The 19,702-nt window shown below is 47.4% G+C and overlaps 1 protein-coding gene across 1 annotated transcript; it reads left to right on the forward strand.

Moving 5' to 3' along the window:
• Positions 1 to 14,472: 14,472 nt before the first annotated feature.
• LOC308558991 (ubiquitin D-like) lies at positions 14,473 to 18,688 on the forward strand. Its single transcript, XM_081141112.1, has 2 exons — positions 14,473 to 16,238; positions 17,684 to 18,688. Exons 1-2 carry the CDS (start codon positions 16,212 to 16,214, stop codon positions 18,152 to 18,154), a joined length of 498 nt encoding a protein of 165 aa, XP_080997238.1. The 5' UTR covers positions 14,473 to 16,211; the 3' UTR covers positions 18,155 to 18,688.
• Positions 18,689 to 19,702: the final 1,014 nt, after the last annotated feature.

A 19,702-nucleotide genomic window follows, 5' to 3' on the forward strand; every position in this document is an offset into this window, starting at 1 on the left:
TCTCATTGTGGTTTTGATTTGCAATTCTCAAGTACTAGTGAGGTTGAACAGCTTTTCCTGTATCTGTTGGCCCTTTGTATGCCTTCTTGTGAGAAGTCTTTTCAGGTCCTCTGTCTGTTTTTCAATTGGATTGTTTGTCTTCCTGGTGTTGAGTTGTATGAGTTCCTTATATATTTTGGATATTAACCTCTTATCAGATGTTTCATTGGCAAATATGTTCTCCCATTTGGTGGGTTGTCTCTTCATTTTGTTGATGGTTTCCTTTGCTGTGCAGAAGTTTTTAGTTTGATGTAGTTTCATCCGCTTATTTTTTCCTTTGTTCCCCTTGCCTGAGGAGGCATGTCAGAAAAAATACTGCTACGAGAAATATCGGAGGTTTTACTGCCTATATTTCCTTAAAACTTTTATGGTTTCGAATCTTACATTTAAGTCTTTAATACATTTTGAGTTTATCCTTGTGTATGCTGTAAGAAGGTGGTCTAGTTTCATTTTTTTGCACATATCTGTCCAATTTCCCCAACACCATTTATTGAAGAGACTGTCTTTACCCCATTGTATGCTCCTGCCTCCTTTGTCAAATATCAATTGACCATATAGGCGTGGGTCTATTTCTGGGCCCCTTGTGGGTCTATTTCTGTTCCATTGATCTATATGCCTGTTCTTTTGCCAGTACCAGGCTGTTTTGGTTACATGACCTTATAGTATAGTTTGATATCAGGTATTGTGATCCCTCCAACTTTGTTCTTCTTTCTCAAGATTGCTGAGGCTATTTGGAGTCTTTTTTGGTTTTATATAAGTTTTTAGACTATTTCTTCTAGTTCTGTGAAATATGCTGTTGGTATCTCGATAGGAATTGTATTGAATCTATAGATTGCTTTGGGTAGTATGGGCATCTTAATGATGTTAATTCTTACTATCCATGAACACGGTATATGCTTCCATTTGTTTGTATTTTCCTCTATTTCTTCCTTTAGTGTCTTATAATTTTCCTAGTACAGGTCTTTTACATCCTTGGTTAAATTTACTCTAAGTTTGTCAGGCCAGTGTTGCTCAGTGGTTGAGCATTGACCCATGAACCAGGAGGTCACGGTGTGATTCCTGGTCAGGGCACTTGCCCAAGTTGTGGGTTCAATCCCCAGTAGGAGGTGTGCAGAAGGCAGCCAGTTGATGACTCTCTCTCATCATTGATGTTTTTCTCTCTCTCTTTCCCTTTCCCTTCCTCTCTCTGAAATCAATAAAATTATTAAAACAATTTTATTCAAAGGTATTTTATTTTTATTTGATGCAATTATAAATGAGATTGTTTTCTGAGTTTCCCATTCTGATAGTTCATTATTGGTGTATAAAAATAACTGAAATGGGGAAAAGGGGGACATCTGTAATACTTTCAACAATAAAGATACATTTTTTAGAATTTTTTTAAAAGATTGAAACGTTAAAAACACGTAACTGGTTTCTGGATATTTATTCTGTATGCTGCTACTTTCCTTCATCAGTTCCAGTGTTTCTTGGTGGAATCCTTATGGTTCTCTATATGTGACAGTTTTACTTCTTCCTTTCCATGTGGATACCTTTTATTTTTTTTAATTTTAATTAATTTTGGGGGGGTGACATTGGTTAATAGGGTCATATAAGTTTCATGTGTGCATTTCTATGATGCATGACCTGTAGCTTGCACTGTGTGCCCATCCCTGAACATTAACTCTTCCATCAGCACACACTCGCCCCCTTTCCCCTTTACGTGCTCCCCACCCCTCCCTCTGGCAGCCACCATGCTGCTGTTTGTGTCCATGAGTTGCAGTTTTATGTCCCACATGTGGGTGACATCCTATGGCTCTTGGCTTTTTCTGACTGACCTATTTCACTCAGCATGATATTCTCAAGGTCCATCCATGGCGTTGCAAATGGCAGCATCTCACCCTCTCTCATGGCTGAGGAGTATCCAGTGCGTCCATGTGCACAGTGCAGAAGGTCAGCTGGAATCAGCAAACTTGTAGGACAGAGCTCACCACATAGCCAGAACCAGTGATCACAAACCCAAATTGTGAGGAACTGGAAAATGTCATTAAGCAAGATTCAGAGAAAAATCCTTCTTTTCCATATGATGGGCCCTGCTTCCAAGGACAAAGCTGGCTTGGGGCTGAGGCAGGCAGGGCCTGCAGCAGGAGGCAGGGCCCCAGGGAGGCTGTCTGCTCCGCTTTCTGGACAATGAGGCCTACGCACTCTTACCTTCTGTCAAATAACGGGGTCTTCATCTCTTCCCTCCTGATAATTTGGGCTCTTCTTTTTACTCCTAGCTATTTAAAAAGTGAAGGACAATTGAGCTTCAGACAATGTTTCAACAGTATTGCCGTCTAATTTATAATGTACTTCAGCTGAAAAGTTTTCAAATTCAAGGCTTTTGGTTTTTATAAAAATAATTTATTAACATACATTAATAGTTTAATAGAAAAGTTTCTTCTCTTTCAATTGTATAAAATTGTAAAGTATTGACCATTGATGAGAAATTGGGCCTCTTTTTTTCAATCGGGGCTTTGTTTTTTGCATCTATGGGTTGCGCATACTAGGTGTTCCTAAAATAGTTGTAGGGGTGAAGTAAATAACTTCTGGAATTAAAGTGCGAGCATACATATACACAACATAAATGAAGAATACTACTTTAACGACAGTATTTTGATAGTCACTTAAATGTTCTTTGTTTCAATTTTATTTGATTTTTAAAACTTTCTCTCTTATCTGTTTGTTTCCTCTCGGCATGTGTGTGCGAGGCTGCAGAGGGCGGGGTGAAGGTGCCACGCCCCACTCGCAGGCCACTCGAGGAGAAAGGCTTTATAGCAGCAGCGGCTCCTTCCTGGTCCTGCCCGTCCTCAGGCAAACCCGTCTGTGAGTAGCAAAAACGCTTTTTGTTGGAGGCGACGAAACCAGAAGGTAGGCTGCTTTTTTAGAGGACAGATTCTCTAATGTCCTTTTATTGACAGTGTTGGAAGAATAGAAAATTATGATCTTTGGTCTCAACTCGCCAGGAGCTCTCCCCGAATCAATGCCTTATTCAAACATATAATGTACTGAAAACCCTCTCCTCTCTCCTCAACTTCTTGCTCAGGGCAAGGCCAATGAGCATTTGAAGTGCTCTGGCTTAGTTGGCTTTTAATCTCCTCTGAAAAACACCATTGTATCTGGAAATTGGATTCGGTTTAAACTGCTGAGTTAGACTATGCTGAAGCCTACGATGTATAAATGTATAGTGAAGATGTTATGCGGCGATAGAAGGTAGTAAAATAACATGAAGCGTGGTTGCCATGCATGCTTCAGACTTATTTTTCAAATAGTAACTACTGACTCTAAGTTATTTCAAAATCAAACATGCTTAAAAATAGAAAAGTTAGCCCGGCCAGGGTGGCTCAGCGGTTGAGCGTCGACCTAGGATCCAGAAGATGGGGGTTCGATTCCCGGTCAGGGCACATGCCGGGTTGCGGGCTGCAGCCGATCAATGACTCTCTCATCATTGATGTTTCTCTCTCTCTCTCCCTCTCCTGTCCTCTCTCTGAAATCAATAAAGGTATAAAAATAAAATAAAAATTTTTTAAAAATAGAAAAGTTAAAGGTCACATTATGAAATGTCTATGAGTTGTAGTCTTTTTAAAAGCCTCACTGACCAGAAGTTTGTAAGAAAAACAATTACAATGATTCCAGAAATCAGCTAAAACTATAAACATAGGATATTTTGTTATATTATGTTGCAATTTCCCTTTACATTATTTTGCACTTAAGCTGAAATTTGTTTTTAGTGTCACACATTTTAATTTTTGCAAGAATTTCCTAAGAGATATTTGAAATGAATATTTTCCTGAAGGACCAGTCCTGGGTAGTGTAGAAAGACCTTGAAATAAATTATGTGACCTAGATGCTTCTTTTAAGACATTATAGAGTACTCATTTCTTAATGTAACTTTAGAAGTGATATCTTTTATGATCAAGATAAAATCCATGCTGTTTGACCCAGCGATCCCACTTCTGGGAATATATCATAAGAACCCCGAAACACCAATCAGAAAGAATATATGCACCCCTGTGTTCGTAGCAGCATTATTTACAATAGCTAAGGTCTAGACACAGCCCAGGATAAAAAAGCTGTGGTACATTAACACCAGGGAATGCTACTGCGCTGTGAAAAAGAAAGCTCTCTCACCCTTTGCAACAGCATAGATGGACCTGGAGATGATTATGCTGAGTGAAGTAAACCATAGAGAAAGACAAATATGACATGATCTCACTCATATGTGGAATCTAATGAACAAAATAAACTGACGAACAGAAGAGGTCCAGAGGCATGAATACATGGAACAGACTGAGGGATCTCAGAGGGGAGGTGGGTGGAGGGGACGGGAAGAACGTCTGTGTGTGTTTGCATAGCCCGTGGGCAGACAGTAGTGTGGGGAAGGCCTGGGGTGGGGCGGAGGCTGGGTGGAGGGGGCACAGGGAGGGAAAATGGGGAACATCTCTAATACTGTCAACAATAAAAGAAAATACACTTGAATTTGTCAAATTTCAAATCAGTACCCCAATTAAAATTTGCCAGATTAAATTTTAGAGAGCATATTTTACCCGAACTTCTCAGTGAATTAAAATAAATAAAAAGAAATAAAAGAAATGTCATTAAAAATTTTTTTTAAGTATCCAAAAGATGTGTGCCAATTTTTCACGTCCATTTTATTTGGAATCGCCTTAGTTATAGGCAAAGCCTAGATCGGCGGTTGGAAGTAGCCGGTCTCAGGCTCCCAGGGTGTGGAGTTCTCACCTACAGAGGACACCTCGCTTGCTGAGACCTGTTTGTACCATTTACAGTGAACACAGGTCTACCCTTCGGGCTGTCACCAAGTGAGGACTCAAGTGGAACAATTGCTCTGAGACCATTTGTCCTATGAAAGTAATTTGTTATGAGCTGAGGAGAGAGTGTCCTTTGTCCTTCTGCCAAAACAGCCTTGCTCTGTGTTTGCTGAGTGTGTTCACATTAATGAGGAACCACAAGATGCTTTAAGGCAAAAAAGTGTTTTTCTAAAACAATGCCAAATACTAGTGACCGTGTGCATCCCCTTTTCGAGCATCTAGCATGAACCTGCGTGAAATTAATTATTCCTAATTGCATTTTCTCATACGGTGCCCATATGGCCCCATTAGTCATTTGATAAAATGTTTGTTTTTTTTTAAAATCTAATTTTATTTTATTTTTATATCTTTGTTGACTTCAGAGAGAGGAAAGGAGAGGGAGAGAGAGAGAGAGAAACATCAACGATGAGAGAGTCATTGATCGGCTGCCTCCTGCACGCCCCCGACTGGGGATCGAGCCCGCAGCCCGGGCATGTGCCCTGACCGGGAATCGAACCACGATCGCCTGGATACTAGGTTGACGCTGCCCTGAGCCGTATGAGGTCACCACGGAACCGCAGGTTGGGGCCCACTCAGACTCCGTGGGCGAGCGCCCGTGGAGCCACACAGACATTCACTCACTCACACTCACGCTCCAGTCAACTGAGTCTAGACATCCCCGCCCGATAGGATGTCCCTGCCTGTGGCCAAAGGGCCAAGAGAGGTGACCAGTCTCTCCTTCCACCCGGAGGGTGGGCCTGGTCCCCGGGGCACTCACCGGTTCCGAAGAGATCTCGTCCCATGTCCAGATCCGTTTGTCCTCCCCCGGCAGCCCGGGTGGGTGGACTCCACGGGTGGCCGTCCGCGGGGCTCCGGACGGGCCGGGACCCAAAAAGACCGGGGCGCGCTTCCCTCCCGCCTCTGAGCTCCGCAGACCCCCCGCGGGTCCCTCACCGGTGGCAAAGCGCCTGCACGCGTGAGTCTTTCCCGGTCAGGGAACGAAAAAGTAGCGGAAAAGACTCAGGCTGTACCCCGGAGGAGGCAAAAGGAGACCTTTATTCACGCATGCGGGCCCAGAGGAGGCATCTCCAAATTCTGGGCCCGAACAAAGGGCTTGGGTCAGCTTTATAGGGTCGGAGGTCGGGCCTGCTTGTGGCGCGAAAATAGTGGGCGGGGTTCCAGAGGTCAGATAAGGTCACATGTACATTCAGGCAGGTCATCTGAGACCTGAGATGGGGAGTCTTCCTAAAATGGCTGCGGGTCCTGCCTCAATACTTATACCACCTGTTATGTTTACTTACATGTTAACCATCCTAGGGCTTTTCGTTACTCGTATCGAATTGAATTACCACAGGCTGCCATTCTGTCTCATCATTACTGCTTCTTATAACACATCCCTGCTAATAATAAATTTTTCAGTCTTTGTTTGATAAAGTCTTTGTTTCAATTTCACCTTTGAAGAAGTTCTGTTTTATTAGATACAGAATACTCGGTTGACAGTTTTCTTCTTTCAGCACTTTGAATATGTTATTTTATTGTGAAGTTAGTTATTAATCAAAACGCTGTTCCCTTATACATGCATTTGTTTCTTCCTGCTGTCAAGAGTTTTCCTTTGTCTGTGGCTACCAACAGTTTGGTAAGAATATCTCTAGATGTTGATTTATTTGTATTTTTCCTAGTTGGGACTTATTAAGCTACTTGGATCTATACATTAAAACTGCCATCAGATTTCAGAAGGTTTTGGCCACTATTTTTTCATATATTTTCCTGCCCCTTTCTCTTCCCCTTGTCCTTTTGAACTCTGTGCTGATGGTTTGATACTATTACACTTGTCTCCTTGGCCTCCAGCTCTCTTTCCTCTTTAGATTGAGTATTTTTATTTGTCTACCTTCAAGTTCATGGATTCTTTCTATGGCCATGCCAAATCTGTTGTTGAGCCTATATAATTAATGTTTTGTTTCAGTCCCTGCAGTTTCCAGCCCTAGATTTTCCATGTGGTTGTTTTCATAATTTAAATTTCTTTATTGATATTCCTATTTGTTGTCATTGTTATTATATTTTCCTATGTCTTTTAAAATAATTTTAAATTCCTTTTACATTTGTAATAGATGCTTTGAAATATTTGTTTGCTAAATTCAACATCAGTCCCACCTATAGTCTGTTTCCATGAAATGCATTTGTTTTTTCATACTGGATTATACTGTCCTCTTCCTTTGCATGCCTCATAGTATTTTCATAATGTACTGTAACAACTTTGGGTTCTTATTGTCTATTCCTAAGAATCTGTCAGGAACCAGCCTGAAAGACGAACAAACCTGAGTTCGAGCGGTGGGAATGAAAGAGACAAACATGGGAATGAAAGAGACAAACACAGTTACGGGATCAGGAGGGCTGCCCTCCGATGAGGTGCACCCCAAATGGCTTCAACGCCTTTATTATAGAGTGAGTAACAAACAACTGGTAATGAGGTGAGGGTGATGCAGAGTAGTTCCCTCAAGGCCGCATGAACACACTCTCAGAGTAAACACCTGCCTCCTGCATGAGCCCAGACCTTGGTAATTATCCTTATCTCGGCTTCTAATGGGAACTTGTGGGGAGGGTCGAGTCCTTGGCTCCAGGCCCTCAGGCTACGTGGACCATGTCCAGACATGTCACCAGCTCCCAACAAGAATCATTTTATTAATTTCCTTGGACTTCATCTATGGAATCTGTATCGTCCACCATTTGCAGGCCCTCTCTCTGTCTTCATCTTTTGAGACCCCAGTGACACCTATGTTGGACCATTTCATATGATTTCATTATGAGTAAGTGAGTCTCTGTTTATTTTTTGCAGTCTTCCTCTGTTCTAGTTTATAGATGGTGCTCGTTAACCTCTATTCAAGAGTACTTTGCTTTTATTCTATTGTGTGCAATATGCTGTTAATCCTACCCAATAAGTTTTTGGTGTCAAATATTGTATTTTTTAGTCCTAGGATTTCTATTTGGCTCCCCACCCCCGTAAATGTCTACATTTCTCCTGAGAGCCAACATTTCTTTATCCATTAGACAAATATTTGCCTGTGTACTCTTCAATATAGTTATTTTAAAATCTTCATCTGATAATTCAAACGTTGGGTTATACTTGGATTTTTGTTTTGGGGTTTTTTTTAGGACTTTTATTAACTGCCTGGTGTTTTTGTTTATTCACACGCTTGGTAATTTTTTATTTTATACTTGATGGTGTGGATGACATGTTATAGAGACTCTACACTGCATCATCTGCCTCTAAAGATTATGGAATATCATTTAACAACAAGTATATTCCCGGCTGACCCCTTTGAACGTCTAGAAGACTGGCTCTGGGTTTTGTTAGGATGGGTCATCTCAGCGTTCCCCAGTCCCAGGGTGAACCCGTAGGCCTAGGCTGTACTGTTCACTTCTCAAGGGTGGTGCTTTTAGGGCTTCTGGGGAAAGCCCAAGGTCGTCATGATGCTGCCCTCGCCGGTCTGTCTCCGTCTGGGTCGGGAGCGGCTGAACTCTTCGCTTGGCCCTTCAGCCTTCCAGATGTCGTTTTGCTCCTGGACTCTTTCGAGCTTGCCGTGTACATCTGTAGGTTAGTGGTCAGCCAAGGACTCAAGGAGAGTTCTCACCTAGGTTTTTGGGTTCGTCTCTCTGTAGCTCCCTCATTTCTGGGATTTCTCCCCCTCAGTTTCCAGATACTCTTGCAGCCTATACCTCTATCCACAGAGACTAATAGGACAGCAGCTTTGGGCTGGAGCTCTATCTGCGATGCACAGACTGAGGAGTGCCCTCAGAGAAAAGCTGTATAAATGCAGATCTTACCTAGATGGTTCCTTTTTCAAGGTCCAAATCCCCTGTAGGTGCTTCCTGCATTTGGTCACTCCCCGCTGGCTTCAAACAGCTGATTTTTAAATACATATTTCACTTTTACAGAATTCGTAAGTATTATTTGCAGTAGAGTTAGTTCACTGCAGGCGACTCTCTTTGTTGTAAATTCTCCAATTCTCTTTTCCCTTCCGTGTTAGACCACAGTGTAGAACGGTGAGCTGTAGGATTCTAAGGCTGGAAGAGCAATAGGACATAGTTTAATCTCCATTTGATGCACCCAAATCTGCTTGTAACGCACCACCTTTTGAATCATCTCAGGCCGTATTTCCCCATTCCATATTTTTTAACACCTTGCATTTTGTGGAAGTTATTCTGTGTTAATATTTGCCTAAGATTTACTTCCACTTTCTGGTTTTAATTCTGTAGACTACTACACAAGCCTAAGCACATCAGAAATCTCACTTAATCAGCACAACAGTCGTGTGACGTAGGTACAGTCTTTCCTAGTGTGTCATAGACTGCGCACTGTTCCCTCCTAGCTCCGCACCTGCCATCTCAGGTAGGTCGTGCTTGCTCAGCGTCAAGGCTTGATGTAGCCCTGAGGTGCTAGGCAATGAGGTGTAAGAGAAATCTCCTCACGTTTCCTGGATCCTGTTTTCTGTTCTTTTTTCCTTTCCTTTCTTTCCTTTCCTCCTGTAGGATATTTATCCATTGCTTTTCAGAGAGAGTGGAAAGAAGAGAGAGACTGAGGAGACAGGGAAAGGGAAACATTGATGAGAGAGAAGCGCGTCAGTTGGTTGCCTCCCGAATGCACCTGGAGCAGGGCAGGGGTCAAGCCTGCGGCCGAGGTAGGTGCTCTTGGCCGGAGTCACACCCGGGATTCCTCAGTTGGCTGGCCGACGCTCTAACCACTGAACCAAACCGGCTAGGGCTGGATCCTTCCTTAAAACAGAGTTGAAGCCCTCTCTTTGGCCATCTTCTTTCATCACTTCTATTCTGATTCCTGAAATTATGTAGGGGCTGGAGCCCAGCTACCATTTTGGGCCACAAAAATGTGGGCCGTGTCTTAAGAACAGCAGAGTTCAATTAAGTCTGGCCCTGGGTTCTTTATGAAGCAGGACTACCATGCTGGCTTTGGATCTTCTACCTTTGAATTTGAGGGGGAGTGAAATATACTTGATCTTTTTAAAGCTCCATAGTTTTAGGCATCTGTTAATGGTAGCAGAAACCCCCAACTTACAGAAGAAAGTACTGAGCTTCGGGGTGGTTGAATAAGTGACGTGACAAGTGGGAAGCAGAGCTCGATTTACACCAGGATGCCTGTGAGCTCAGAGTGGGTGCGGACCCCTGGCCTGCACACCAGCTGTCCCTGTGACCGCATTAGCTATTCCACTGGCTTCATGCATGGCACCAGACCCAAGAACTAGGCCCAGTGGTTGTCCCTGAGTTACATTTATTTCAGTGTTGATTAGGTTTGGCTTCTAATTTTAGCTCATTTAGATCCCATTGCTTTCAGGTGATATTATAGGATATATTGTCAATCTTTCCAAGTTTTGTGGTTTGTAAAACAGTAGTGAATGGTGCATGTTTGGAAGTAGAAAAGGCACAGGGCCATGATAGTTAATCAAGTGGAGCTACCAGGCCATTAGCCTGCGTCAACCAAAAAAAAAAAGTTTATGTGTAATGAAGAACAGAAGGAATGTATTTGAGCAAAAAGACTGCAATCCGGGAGGCGCAGATTCAGGCAGCAATCGAAATTGCCCTCCAAAGACAGCAGAGAAAGGGGGGCTCCTACAGCGACCCCCGCAGCGTGGTCCCCCTGGGACCCTCGGGGCGAGGAAGGGCTCTGCCCGGGGAGCCGGGCGCCTGCAGCGCGCAAGGGCCGCGCTGGCCTGGGGACCGGCTGCGCCGCGCTGCCCCCCGCCCGCGGGGAGGAAGCGGCTCGGGCGGGTCCCCGCCTCCCGAGAGCCCAGGATTCAGGGCGCGGCCCCCGCCTTCCCACGGCTGCGGCCCCGCTCCGGCCGAGCAGGCAACGCGAGAGTTGCGCTGGGACGGGCTCCCATTGGCTCGCGGCCCGCAGCCGGCGCCGCCCTGAGCCAATGGCAGGCGAGCGGGGGCGGGCCCTCCCCGTTTCTCTGGGCCCCTCTGTCCCTGGCCCCCACCGGTCAGCTGTGCGCGGGGCAGGAGCAGAGGCGCCGCCGCCCCGCGCCCGGCCCTGCGGCTCCCCGGCGCCCGGCGGGGTCTCGGCGCCTCTGCGCCCTGAGGCCGAATGGGAACCGGCACCTTCGGACCCGCGATTACGTCCCGCCGGCGGGCCTTCAGTTATTTAGCTCCTCAGGGCAGCGTTTTCCTTTTCATCCTAAGTGATGCCACATGTTCTGGCCACAATGGCCAGGAGAATAAACCTAAGGAGCTAACAGTAAAGGTAGAGCAAGATCCCTGCTGTCCAGGACAAGGCCGGACAAGCCAGCCCAATACCCCCCAGTTCCCATAGAAAGAGCCAACCAGTCAGCTCCGGCCAAGCAAGCCCCGTCACTCACTGTAAGACACTGTGTTTAAATCGTCCCTTTTGTGTTGCTAAAGGTGCCCCTTTGTTTCCTGTACCAAAAGCTGACAGCCTGACAAGTTATTGGAAACCCCTTTACCGCAGTGCCTTCGTGGTTACTGAGCACAGAGTGAGAAGAACTGAGGTCGGGCTCTCACGTGGGTGAGACGCCCCAACTGTACCGCTGGCCAGCTAATGAAGGCTCCAAAATCCCAACACTAACTCGGGGGGTCGTCTGTCGCGGGTCCCCCCAGGGCACACATAAACATTCTTGCACGCAGCACATCTCGTGCCTGGGTGCACTGAGGGGGCGAATTCCGAAAATGGAATTTCTGGCTTAGAGGTTATGTAGATGAACTTTTTTAAATTATATTTTCATCACAGACTTTGACAGCACAAATGAACAGATGCAACATAAGTAAACTCTAAAGCTCAGCTGTGTGACAGTGACACGGGTGCTTTTTACCTTGTTGTGACAGGTTTCTTGCGCACATACACGGCCCTGGACGCTGCATTGTTCGCTCTGCTTGTGCGTATCCCCTTTAGAACATGTATGGTTTAGGCCATAACATTCTTTACTCTTTCAAAAAGAATTACGTTTATTGTTGAAAGTATTACAGATGTCCCCTTACTTCACTTTTATTTATTTATTTTTTTAATATGTCTTTATTGACTTCATAGAGAGGAAAGGAGAGGGACAGAGAGAGAGAGAAACATCAATGATGAGAGTCATTGATCAGCTGCCTCCTGCACGCCCCCGACTGGGGATCGAGCCCGCAACCCGGGCATGTGCCCTGACCAGGAATCGAACCCCGATCGCCTGGATCCCAGGTCGACGCTCAACCGTTGAGCCACCCCGGCCGGGCCCCTTACTTCACTTTTAATAGAGTGGCCCGCAGTCCGCCTCTGCATTGCATAAGGTAGCTGACATTAGTGCCATTCAGTAAAATGCTTTCACCGACATGAAGTGGCCACACTTGAACTTTAGACTCTCGGTGTGGAAGATGAGATGGCAGAGGGTTCCTAAGTGCCGTGTTTCCTGTGAAAATCTTCAAGTAGCTCATATCAGCATTTAGATTGGCTTCGTCTAGTTTAAAAAATGGACATACTTTGAATTTCAAAGTAGCCCATCTTTTTCTCCGCCTGTCTGTAGTTTGCTTGTTTTTAAGAGTTAAAAGAAGTATCGCACTTCACGTAGTCTTCTTGGTCTTCTTTTTTCCACTCAGTAGGTTTCTAGCATATTGATCCATATTGCTACTTGCAGGTATAACCCATCCACTTTCACTGCCAACGACATTCTACAATTTCGTTATGTATTTCCCTATGACTAAAGGGTATTTGGGTTGTTTTAGTTTGGCGTGTCCATTTTTAACTTTGATATGTGTTTTGAAATTGTCCTCTGAGTGTGGACAAGTCCCCCACCAGCCCCTGGCCCCAGCGACCAATAAATGAGAATTCATAGTAACATTGTGGTTGAAATTGGTGTGCCTTTCTGAAGCAATATTCTAGCTCTCAAAGTAGTTTTACAAACTTTCATGGACATTATTAAAGAGATGGGAAAGGGGCTCTGCTCCACGCAGGGCTCAGCCGGGGCAGTGAGTAGCCCAATGCCATCCTATCAGCTAGGGCCAAGTTGGGAGGTTGCAGATATCTGAACATTTGTCTGATCACTTGGCAAGATATCCATAGCATGCTATTTGACCTTGGCGGGTTTTCTGAATCTGTTAGAGGGGCAAATCAAAAGAGATCTTTCTGCTTCTGAAACAGTTTACTGTGGCACAGTCGGGGGAAAAGTTGATCCCCTGGATAGAAGCAAGGAGGAGGTCAGGTCCCAAGAAGAAATCCTACGTGTGGTGAGCAAAGGGGCACCAGGGTGTCTGGGACAGCCCTCGCCCTGGCTTTGGGTTGGGAGGGAATTTCACATAGGAAAGGAGGAGAGAAAAGAGGCAGGTCAGAGTCCAGATTTGTTTTTGTTTTTTTTACTTGAAAGGACACTGTTTCCCAGAATCCAGATCCTCTGTGGATGGGGAATCCCCTGTTAGTTTTCCCTTCGGTGTCCCAGGCTTGACCTTGAAGATACTCTGTGGTGGAAATTCCCACTCCAGTGGGCAGTTCCTGTCCCCACATGAGGCGCCAGGCGTGGCTTCGCGTGGCTCCCTGAGCACTCAGTCCTGGGAGAGCTGATCTCATCCAGCTTCTGCTGGAGGCGGTGACCCTCCTGCAGGCTCTGACTCCTGCACTCGCAGCCCCTCCGCTCACCTCACCGAGTAGGGCAGTGCAGGGGTCCCAGCAGGTGTGCCCCCCAGGGACACTCCTGTCAACGCACCGGCCCCCAAACTGGCCTTGCGCTCACTCCTTCCGAGGCTCCGTGCATGCTTTTTTCTATGTGTATTCCTTGCGCACTGGTACTTTCCTGTAAAGAGAGGCATTCATGTGCACGCACAGCCCCTCCGTCTTTGCATTGCGGCTCAACATGATAACAATAGGACAAGGCTGTGGAAACAGACCTGTGCATTTGAACCCTGGCCTACCCACTACATAATGCGGCTGAGGGTGAGTTGGTTTCTTGCTTATCAGTAAGGACACTAGTATTTACCTCATTAAAACACTGAAACAGTTAGTGAGGTGCCATTGAATAGCATCTTCTGCAATTCTTGAACACAATTAAGTGCTCAGTAGATATTTTCCATTTTTTATTCATTACTTATTCGTTTATTAATTCATTTAGTAAATAAAGATACAAATTAATTAAGACATAATCATGACCCTCAAAAGTCCTACTCTGCACTGTGGCACAGAACAAACATGCAGATGAGGCTATCGCTAGAGAAATGTGCTCTGGGAGGTTTACAGAGAGGGCGTGAAAGGACAGACATGGGCACATAACCCGAAACAGGAAAGAGGAAGTTAGGGAGGGCTTCCTGGAGGAGATGCTGCTTACAGCGCACACTCTTCTGCATTCCTGGTGCTGGGGGTGGTGCTGGAGGCGTAGGCATGCTCAATAACCTGGGGGCAGAGAGCTTGGCATGTTCAGGGGCATGCGGGGACTTCAGGGAACTGTGTGTGGAAGCAGCTAGACATACAGACTGCAGCTCAGGTCCGGGCCGTTCGGTACAGATCTGAGGGGCACCAGCGGACAGGTGTCATTCCTGGGAACTGTCGCTCCTGGGCTGCCCCTCCGGGAGCTGCTGGCTGAGGCCTCTGCTTCCCTGATATGAGGACATGGGCACCACCATGGTGCAGGCTACTGAGGCAGAGATGGCAGAGAAGGGACAGCAGTGAGGAGCAGCTTTAAACATTTCTTCCTCCATTTCCCAGAAATGACGAGAGGCCCTAAAAGGCCGGGGTGCAGATAACATCTGAGCCCTGACCTCAGCTCCGGGGGCGCTGGGCAGCTGTCCCTTCCCGCCCGCCCGGCCCGCTGCAGCTCTCTCTCCCTCTCCCCCACCATCTGACGCCCCTGCCCACCGCTGGCGTGTTCAGAATACCCACGACCTAGTGGACACCGGGTGCAGAAGCCAAAGGTCACGGTATTGGCCCCCACACAGGGGACACTAGGAAGCGGGAGACACCTGAAAGGAGAACCGCAGATCAAGGTTTACACCTGCCCCCGACACTCACCCTGTGTGTTTGAAGATATGCCTGACGCACGAAAGACAGTTAAATCATAATTAGTTTCCCTGGTTTTATTAATGACCCTCTAATAAGAGCTTCGGATTGAAGAGCGTGGTTTACGTTGAGCTTTTTGAAACATTGGCATGAGCTCTTGGATCCTGTAAATCCCGGTCCTCCCGATGAAAAGCCCTGAAATAAAATGCGACCATGTGAGAGCCACCAGTGAATGAAGGACAGTGATGGCCACTGGAAGCACACGAAGAAAGACGACAGCTGGGCATTTTTACAGTCTTCTGACTTTGGAAAACTCTGAAGCACAAATGCTTTTTTCTTTCCGGGTGGGTTCTGTGGCAGTGTCCTGAGAGCTTGGGACAGGGAGTGAATAATGGGGGACGTTAGGAGGACCAGAATGGCTAAGTCCCCTGAAGGGAGAGAGCTCACGCGCTTGTTTTTTGGCCCAATTCAAGTCTCAAGAGCCAGGGAGAGGCAGGGTGTTGGGTGTCTCCCAGGGCAGTGGGCAGGGGCGCCCAGGAGTAAGGGTGGGGATGGAGCCCCTGCGTCCTCAGGGGGACACGGGATGGTTCCCGTGTGCGGAAGGTCGGAGTCGGCACTCGATTGTCGGCTTTGGGTTGTTCTCAAGTAGTGCATTTGGTTTGCAGGTTCTGGGACAGGAGAGGCAGAGTATTTGCTCAAGAAAGGACATTTTACAAAGTTTTCTGAGCCTGGAAGACACTGAGGAATTCTCTCCAATCATCCCATTTTATAGACCCAAAAACCAATATCCAAGGAGATGAACAGATTTGCCGCAGGTAATGGGGCAGTGGCACCCAGGACTGCTGCAGGGTCACCTGGCCTGTGTCTTCCCCAGGCTGCCTGGCACACCCACCGGGACAGTGTGCACAGGCCCCTCACTCCACCCAGCTCTGAGGCCCCTCCCGGGTGCCCTTGCTCTCAGCATGGCCCCTGACTGGGGAGGCGGGGGGCCCTTAGAGCAGCAGCGGAGGGCACCACGTAGTCAAGGTCCTGTAGCCATGGAGGGCCCAGGGCCACAGACTGGACAGTCATTAGTCAGGACTGGGAGTGGTGGGTGGTTAATCAGCAAAAATTCTCAACCGAGAAGGACCGTCCCATGTTTGGAACAAGGAGGGCAACAGGTCAGCTGAGGGGAGAAGCCCTTCATCAGAACGTTCCCTGATCAGCTGGCACAAGCGAAAGCGAAAGCAGCTTCGGGCAAGCTTGAAGAACAAAGGCCCAGGGCTGGGCCGGGGCTTTCCAAGCTGCTGCTCCTACATACGCTGCTGGCCCACCACAGCCTCCTGCCTTCTCAGCCTCGTTGCTGCTGCTCCTTCATCGCAGAGATGGCGTCCGGTGTTTCCTGCCTCAGTGTAAGTTGGGGTGATAGCGGGGGTGGGAAGGGAGCACTCCTAGGAGACGGGCGTCGAGGACAGAGGAGGCCAGAGCTCAGGGAGACCGGGTGGCCCGGAAGGCCCCGAAGCGGGAATGCGAAGGGGGTTCTGTGAAGAAACCTGGTTACTTGGCTCCTGGGTTTCCTTCTGTGCCAGGCCTTGGGCTGGCCGCTGTTAGGGTCAAAGGGGAAGGAGTGGGGTTGGGCTCTGTGCTCAACAGGGCTGGAGGAACTTAAAACTATAGGACTACTGTGGGAGCCCTTGTTTCCTTCTCCTGTTTAGGGGTCCAGGACCCTCAAACTGGAGTTTCCTTCTCTTCCCAAAAGACAGGTTCCCAAATTCACTTACCCTAAGTTGTTAATGCCCCGAGACACTACCTGATGTAGGAACAGACACCCTACAGAGAGGACTGGGACTGACAGCCCGGGCACCAGGGGGCTGAGATGAGGGGGTGTTAGCCGGGGAGGGACAGCACCGGGAGGGAACGTCTGTGACGGCGCAGTTGGGAAGACAACTTATGAACAGGGATGGGGGACGTCTGCCTGGCTCTCAGGTGCCGCACGGGCGGCTTCCCCCATCCGGTACTGAAGTGAGACTCAGAGTCCCTGCCTCCTGTGGGCGAGACCCTGTTGTAATGAGAGGACAGGTCCTATTCTACAACAGACAGAGAAGCACAGGAAACGCAGGTGGACAGTAACATCGAGTGTAGTGACACTGTCCTGTTATTATTCTTATAGTGTCATGTGCTGTTATTATAAAGCAATAAGACATCTAAAAAGAAACAAACAGTACAGAGAAGGTGTCCTGACCAGGGCTTCCTCCTGAAGTAGTCGTGGAGCCCCGTGGGTACCCATTACTCTGCCAAATCTTGAAAACTCTGGTTGGGAGTTGTTTTCAGAGCCTGGTTACACCTTTGGGTGCTTTGTAGCAGTATTGTGGTTTTTTATAATCCTCACCTGAGGATATGTTTCTTAAAATTGATTTTAAAGAGAGAGGAAGTGGAGCAGAGAGAGAAACATTGATCGGTTGCCTCCTGTGTGTGTCCCAAGTGGGATTGAACCTGCGACCTTTTGGAAATGGGACGGTGCCCCAACCGACTGAGCCACCCGGCCAGGGCTGTATTTAGTTTTTGACATTTGACAAACTTTATCTGGATAGGAAGCAGGTAAATATGGTGGGAAATTATTAATGACAATTTTGGGATGGATAAGAGGTATGATTATAAGGAATAAGACTGATTTTTGTGTGTGTTATAACCTGGGAATTCCAAAGGAGACATTTCAAGAAAGGGAAAGACACAGCTTGTTATGAAGGAGCTGGGGCACCAGACAGGCAGTGAAGGGCAGAAGAAATTAGGGGGGGAATGAGGAGTGTGGAACGTGGCGGGAGTTCTTGGCAACTGTCTGTTGGCCTTCATTGTCCAGGTGAATGTCCACTCTGACAAATGGGAGCCCATGACCTTCACTGCCAGCTTGGACGACAGAGTGAAGAAGATTAATGAACATGTGCGATCCAAGACCAAGGTTCCTGTGCAGGAACAGGTCCTTCTGCTGGGCGCGAAGACCCTAAAGCCTCTGAGAAAGCTGTCATCTTACTGCATTGACAAGGAGACCACCATCCACCTCACCCTGAGGGTGGTGAAGCCCAGCGATGAGGAGCTGCTCGTGTTTCTGGTGGAGTCAGGTTTTGGGGGGCAGAAGCATCTCCTCCAGGTGCGAAGATCAAGCTCAGTGGCCGAAGTGAAAAAGATGATCGAAACCAAGACTGCTGTGAGCCCCGGCTGGCAGGAGGTGACTTGCAACGGCAAGAAGCTGAAAGATGGGAAGACCATGGCCAATTACGGCATCCGAGAGGGCGCTTCACTCTACTTGGAGTTCCGCTGCATTGGGGGGTGACGATGCTGTGGGGGTGATGGGAGGAGAAGAGGGCTTGTTTCCTGTTAGCGCTTACTCAGCAACCACATCCTTCGATGTCTCAAAATTAGTGAGAAAGACTGACGGGGAGAGCGGGTTTGCAGTGGGGTGTTTGCCGGCAGAACGCTTTTTAACGCTACGCTTTTTGATTCTAACGTAGTTAGTGGCAGGATCGTGTGTATCCTGAGCACAGAAGATAACATTGTTAAGGCACATTAGAGAGAGCACTGAAAGGCAGCTTGCAGCGCGATACCTTCTTGGTTCCCTCTGACTTGTAGAAAACCCCATTTCCTTTCCTATTCAACAACATAGTAGGTTCTGGGCTGGGATCAATTTTCTCCTAATTTCTGTGTGTTCATCTATCTGTAAGCCGGTGCTTCATCTATCATATCACTAGGTAACTGTTGAAACAAACTGCACTTCCACTTACAGAGAAACAGTGTAATGATTGATTATGAAGTGAATTAATTACTCTGACATGATCACAATTTAGTTAATAAAGATTTTCGAAATTCAGTTAAACTGCTTCCCCTCCTCATTTAAAGCTGTTTGGCACAAAATGAAACCCGGCGCATGCCCCTCTTAGTCTCTGTGTCCCATACCCAGCTGAGACGGTTCTTATTTCTGGGGATTATGGTGGGCACAGAAATCTATTTCCCTGGGGATCTAGGGAGCTTGTGTCTCTGGTGGGGGCATGGGGGGCTTCTTGGGTACAGATGTGCTTCAGAAAGAACAGACTTTCTGGAAGCTGGGAATTGTGGACCGGTGGCTGTCCTGCCTCCTTGGGTCTGGCAGGTCTTCTCTAGGTTAGGGTGTCAGTTTGGGTGAGGGGTCTAGGGGCTGATCTCTGCCCAGGTGCTGGCCGATAGAGCCTTTTCCTTTCTGCTCCCCTCACCACCAGGCTCTCTCTTGGAAACTGTCCTCTCCACCTTACTCCCTCACTTACTCCTCTGTCTCACGGTCCCTCTCCTATGTCCCTTTACGGGTCACGGGCATGTTTCCCTAACAACCTAAGGCACGTTCCTGTCCATCCCCACTAGTCTGATCCCTTCTTATCTTTAAAACTTGCCCAAGAACCACCTCCTGGAAGAAGTTTCCCAACCTACCCCCACCCAGCACAAACATACTGATGGGTGTTGGTCATTAAACCTGGCGGCCAGTGCTCTGTGGTAGGCAGGAGTCCCCCGGCTGGGTGGGCATTGGACTGGACTGACTTCCCTATGCGAGAGCCACACTCCTTTCTCTGGATAGGGTCTCCTGCAAGGCAGAGTCTGTGATTTCCTTGTCAATTCGGAAGACTCCCGATGCAGACACCAGGGAGTCTTCCGTTGTGTGTCCCACCAGGCTGGGAGAAAGCTAAAGCTAAGCACCATGTCCCATCACCTCTCCAGCGTATGGGTCCTTTGGGGTGGTTACAGTGTCTCCTGAGCATGGGGAGGTCTTCCCCAACTCGTGCTTTCTCTCTGTCAGCCTAGGAGAAAGCCTGAGGGCCACTTCCCCATCTCTGAACCTGTGTTTGTAGAGATTATA

This window comes from Miniopterus schreibersii, assembly GCF_964146895.1.
Source record: "Miniopterus schreibersii genome assembly, chromosome: 6".
Lineage (NCBI taxonomy): Eukaryota > Metazoa > Chordata > Mammalia > Chiroptera > Miniopteridae > Miniopterus > Miniopterus schreibersii.

Bases quoted from the DNA above. Each gene is read 5' to 3' on its own strand.
- LOC308558991 (XM_081141112.1), top strand. From the start codon at position 16,212: ATGGCGTCCGGTGTTTCCTGCCTCAGT. The intron at 16,239-17,683 runs GTAAGTTGGGGT...TTCATTGTCCAG, and splicing joins CCGGTGTTTCCTGCCTCAGT to GTGAATGTCCACTCTGACAA.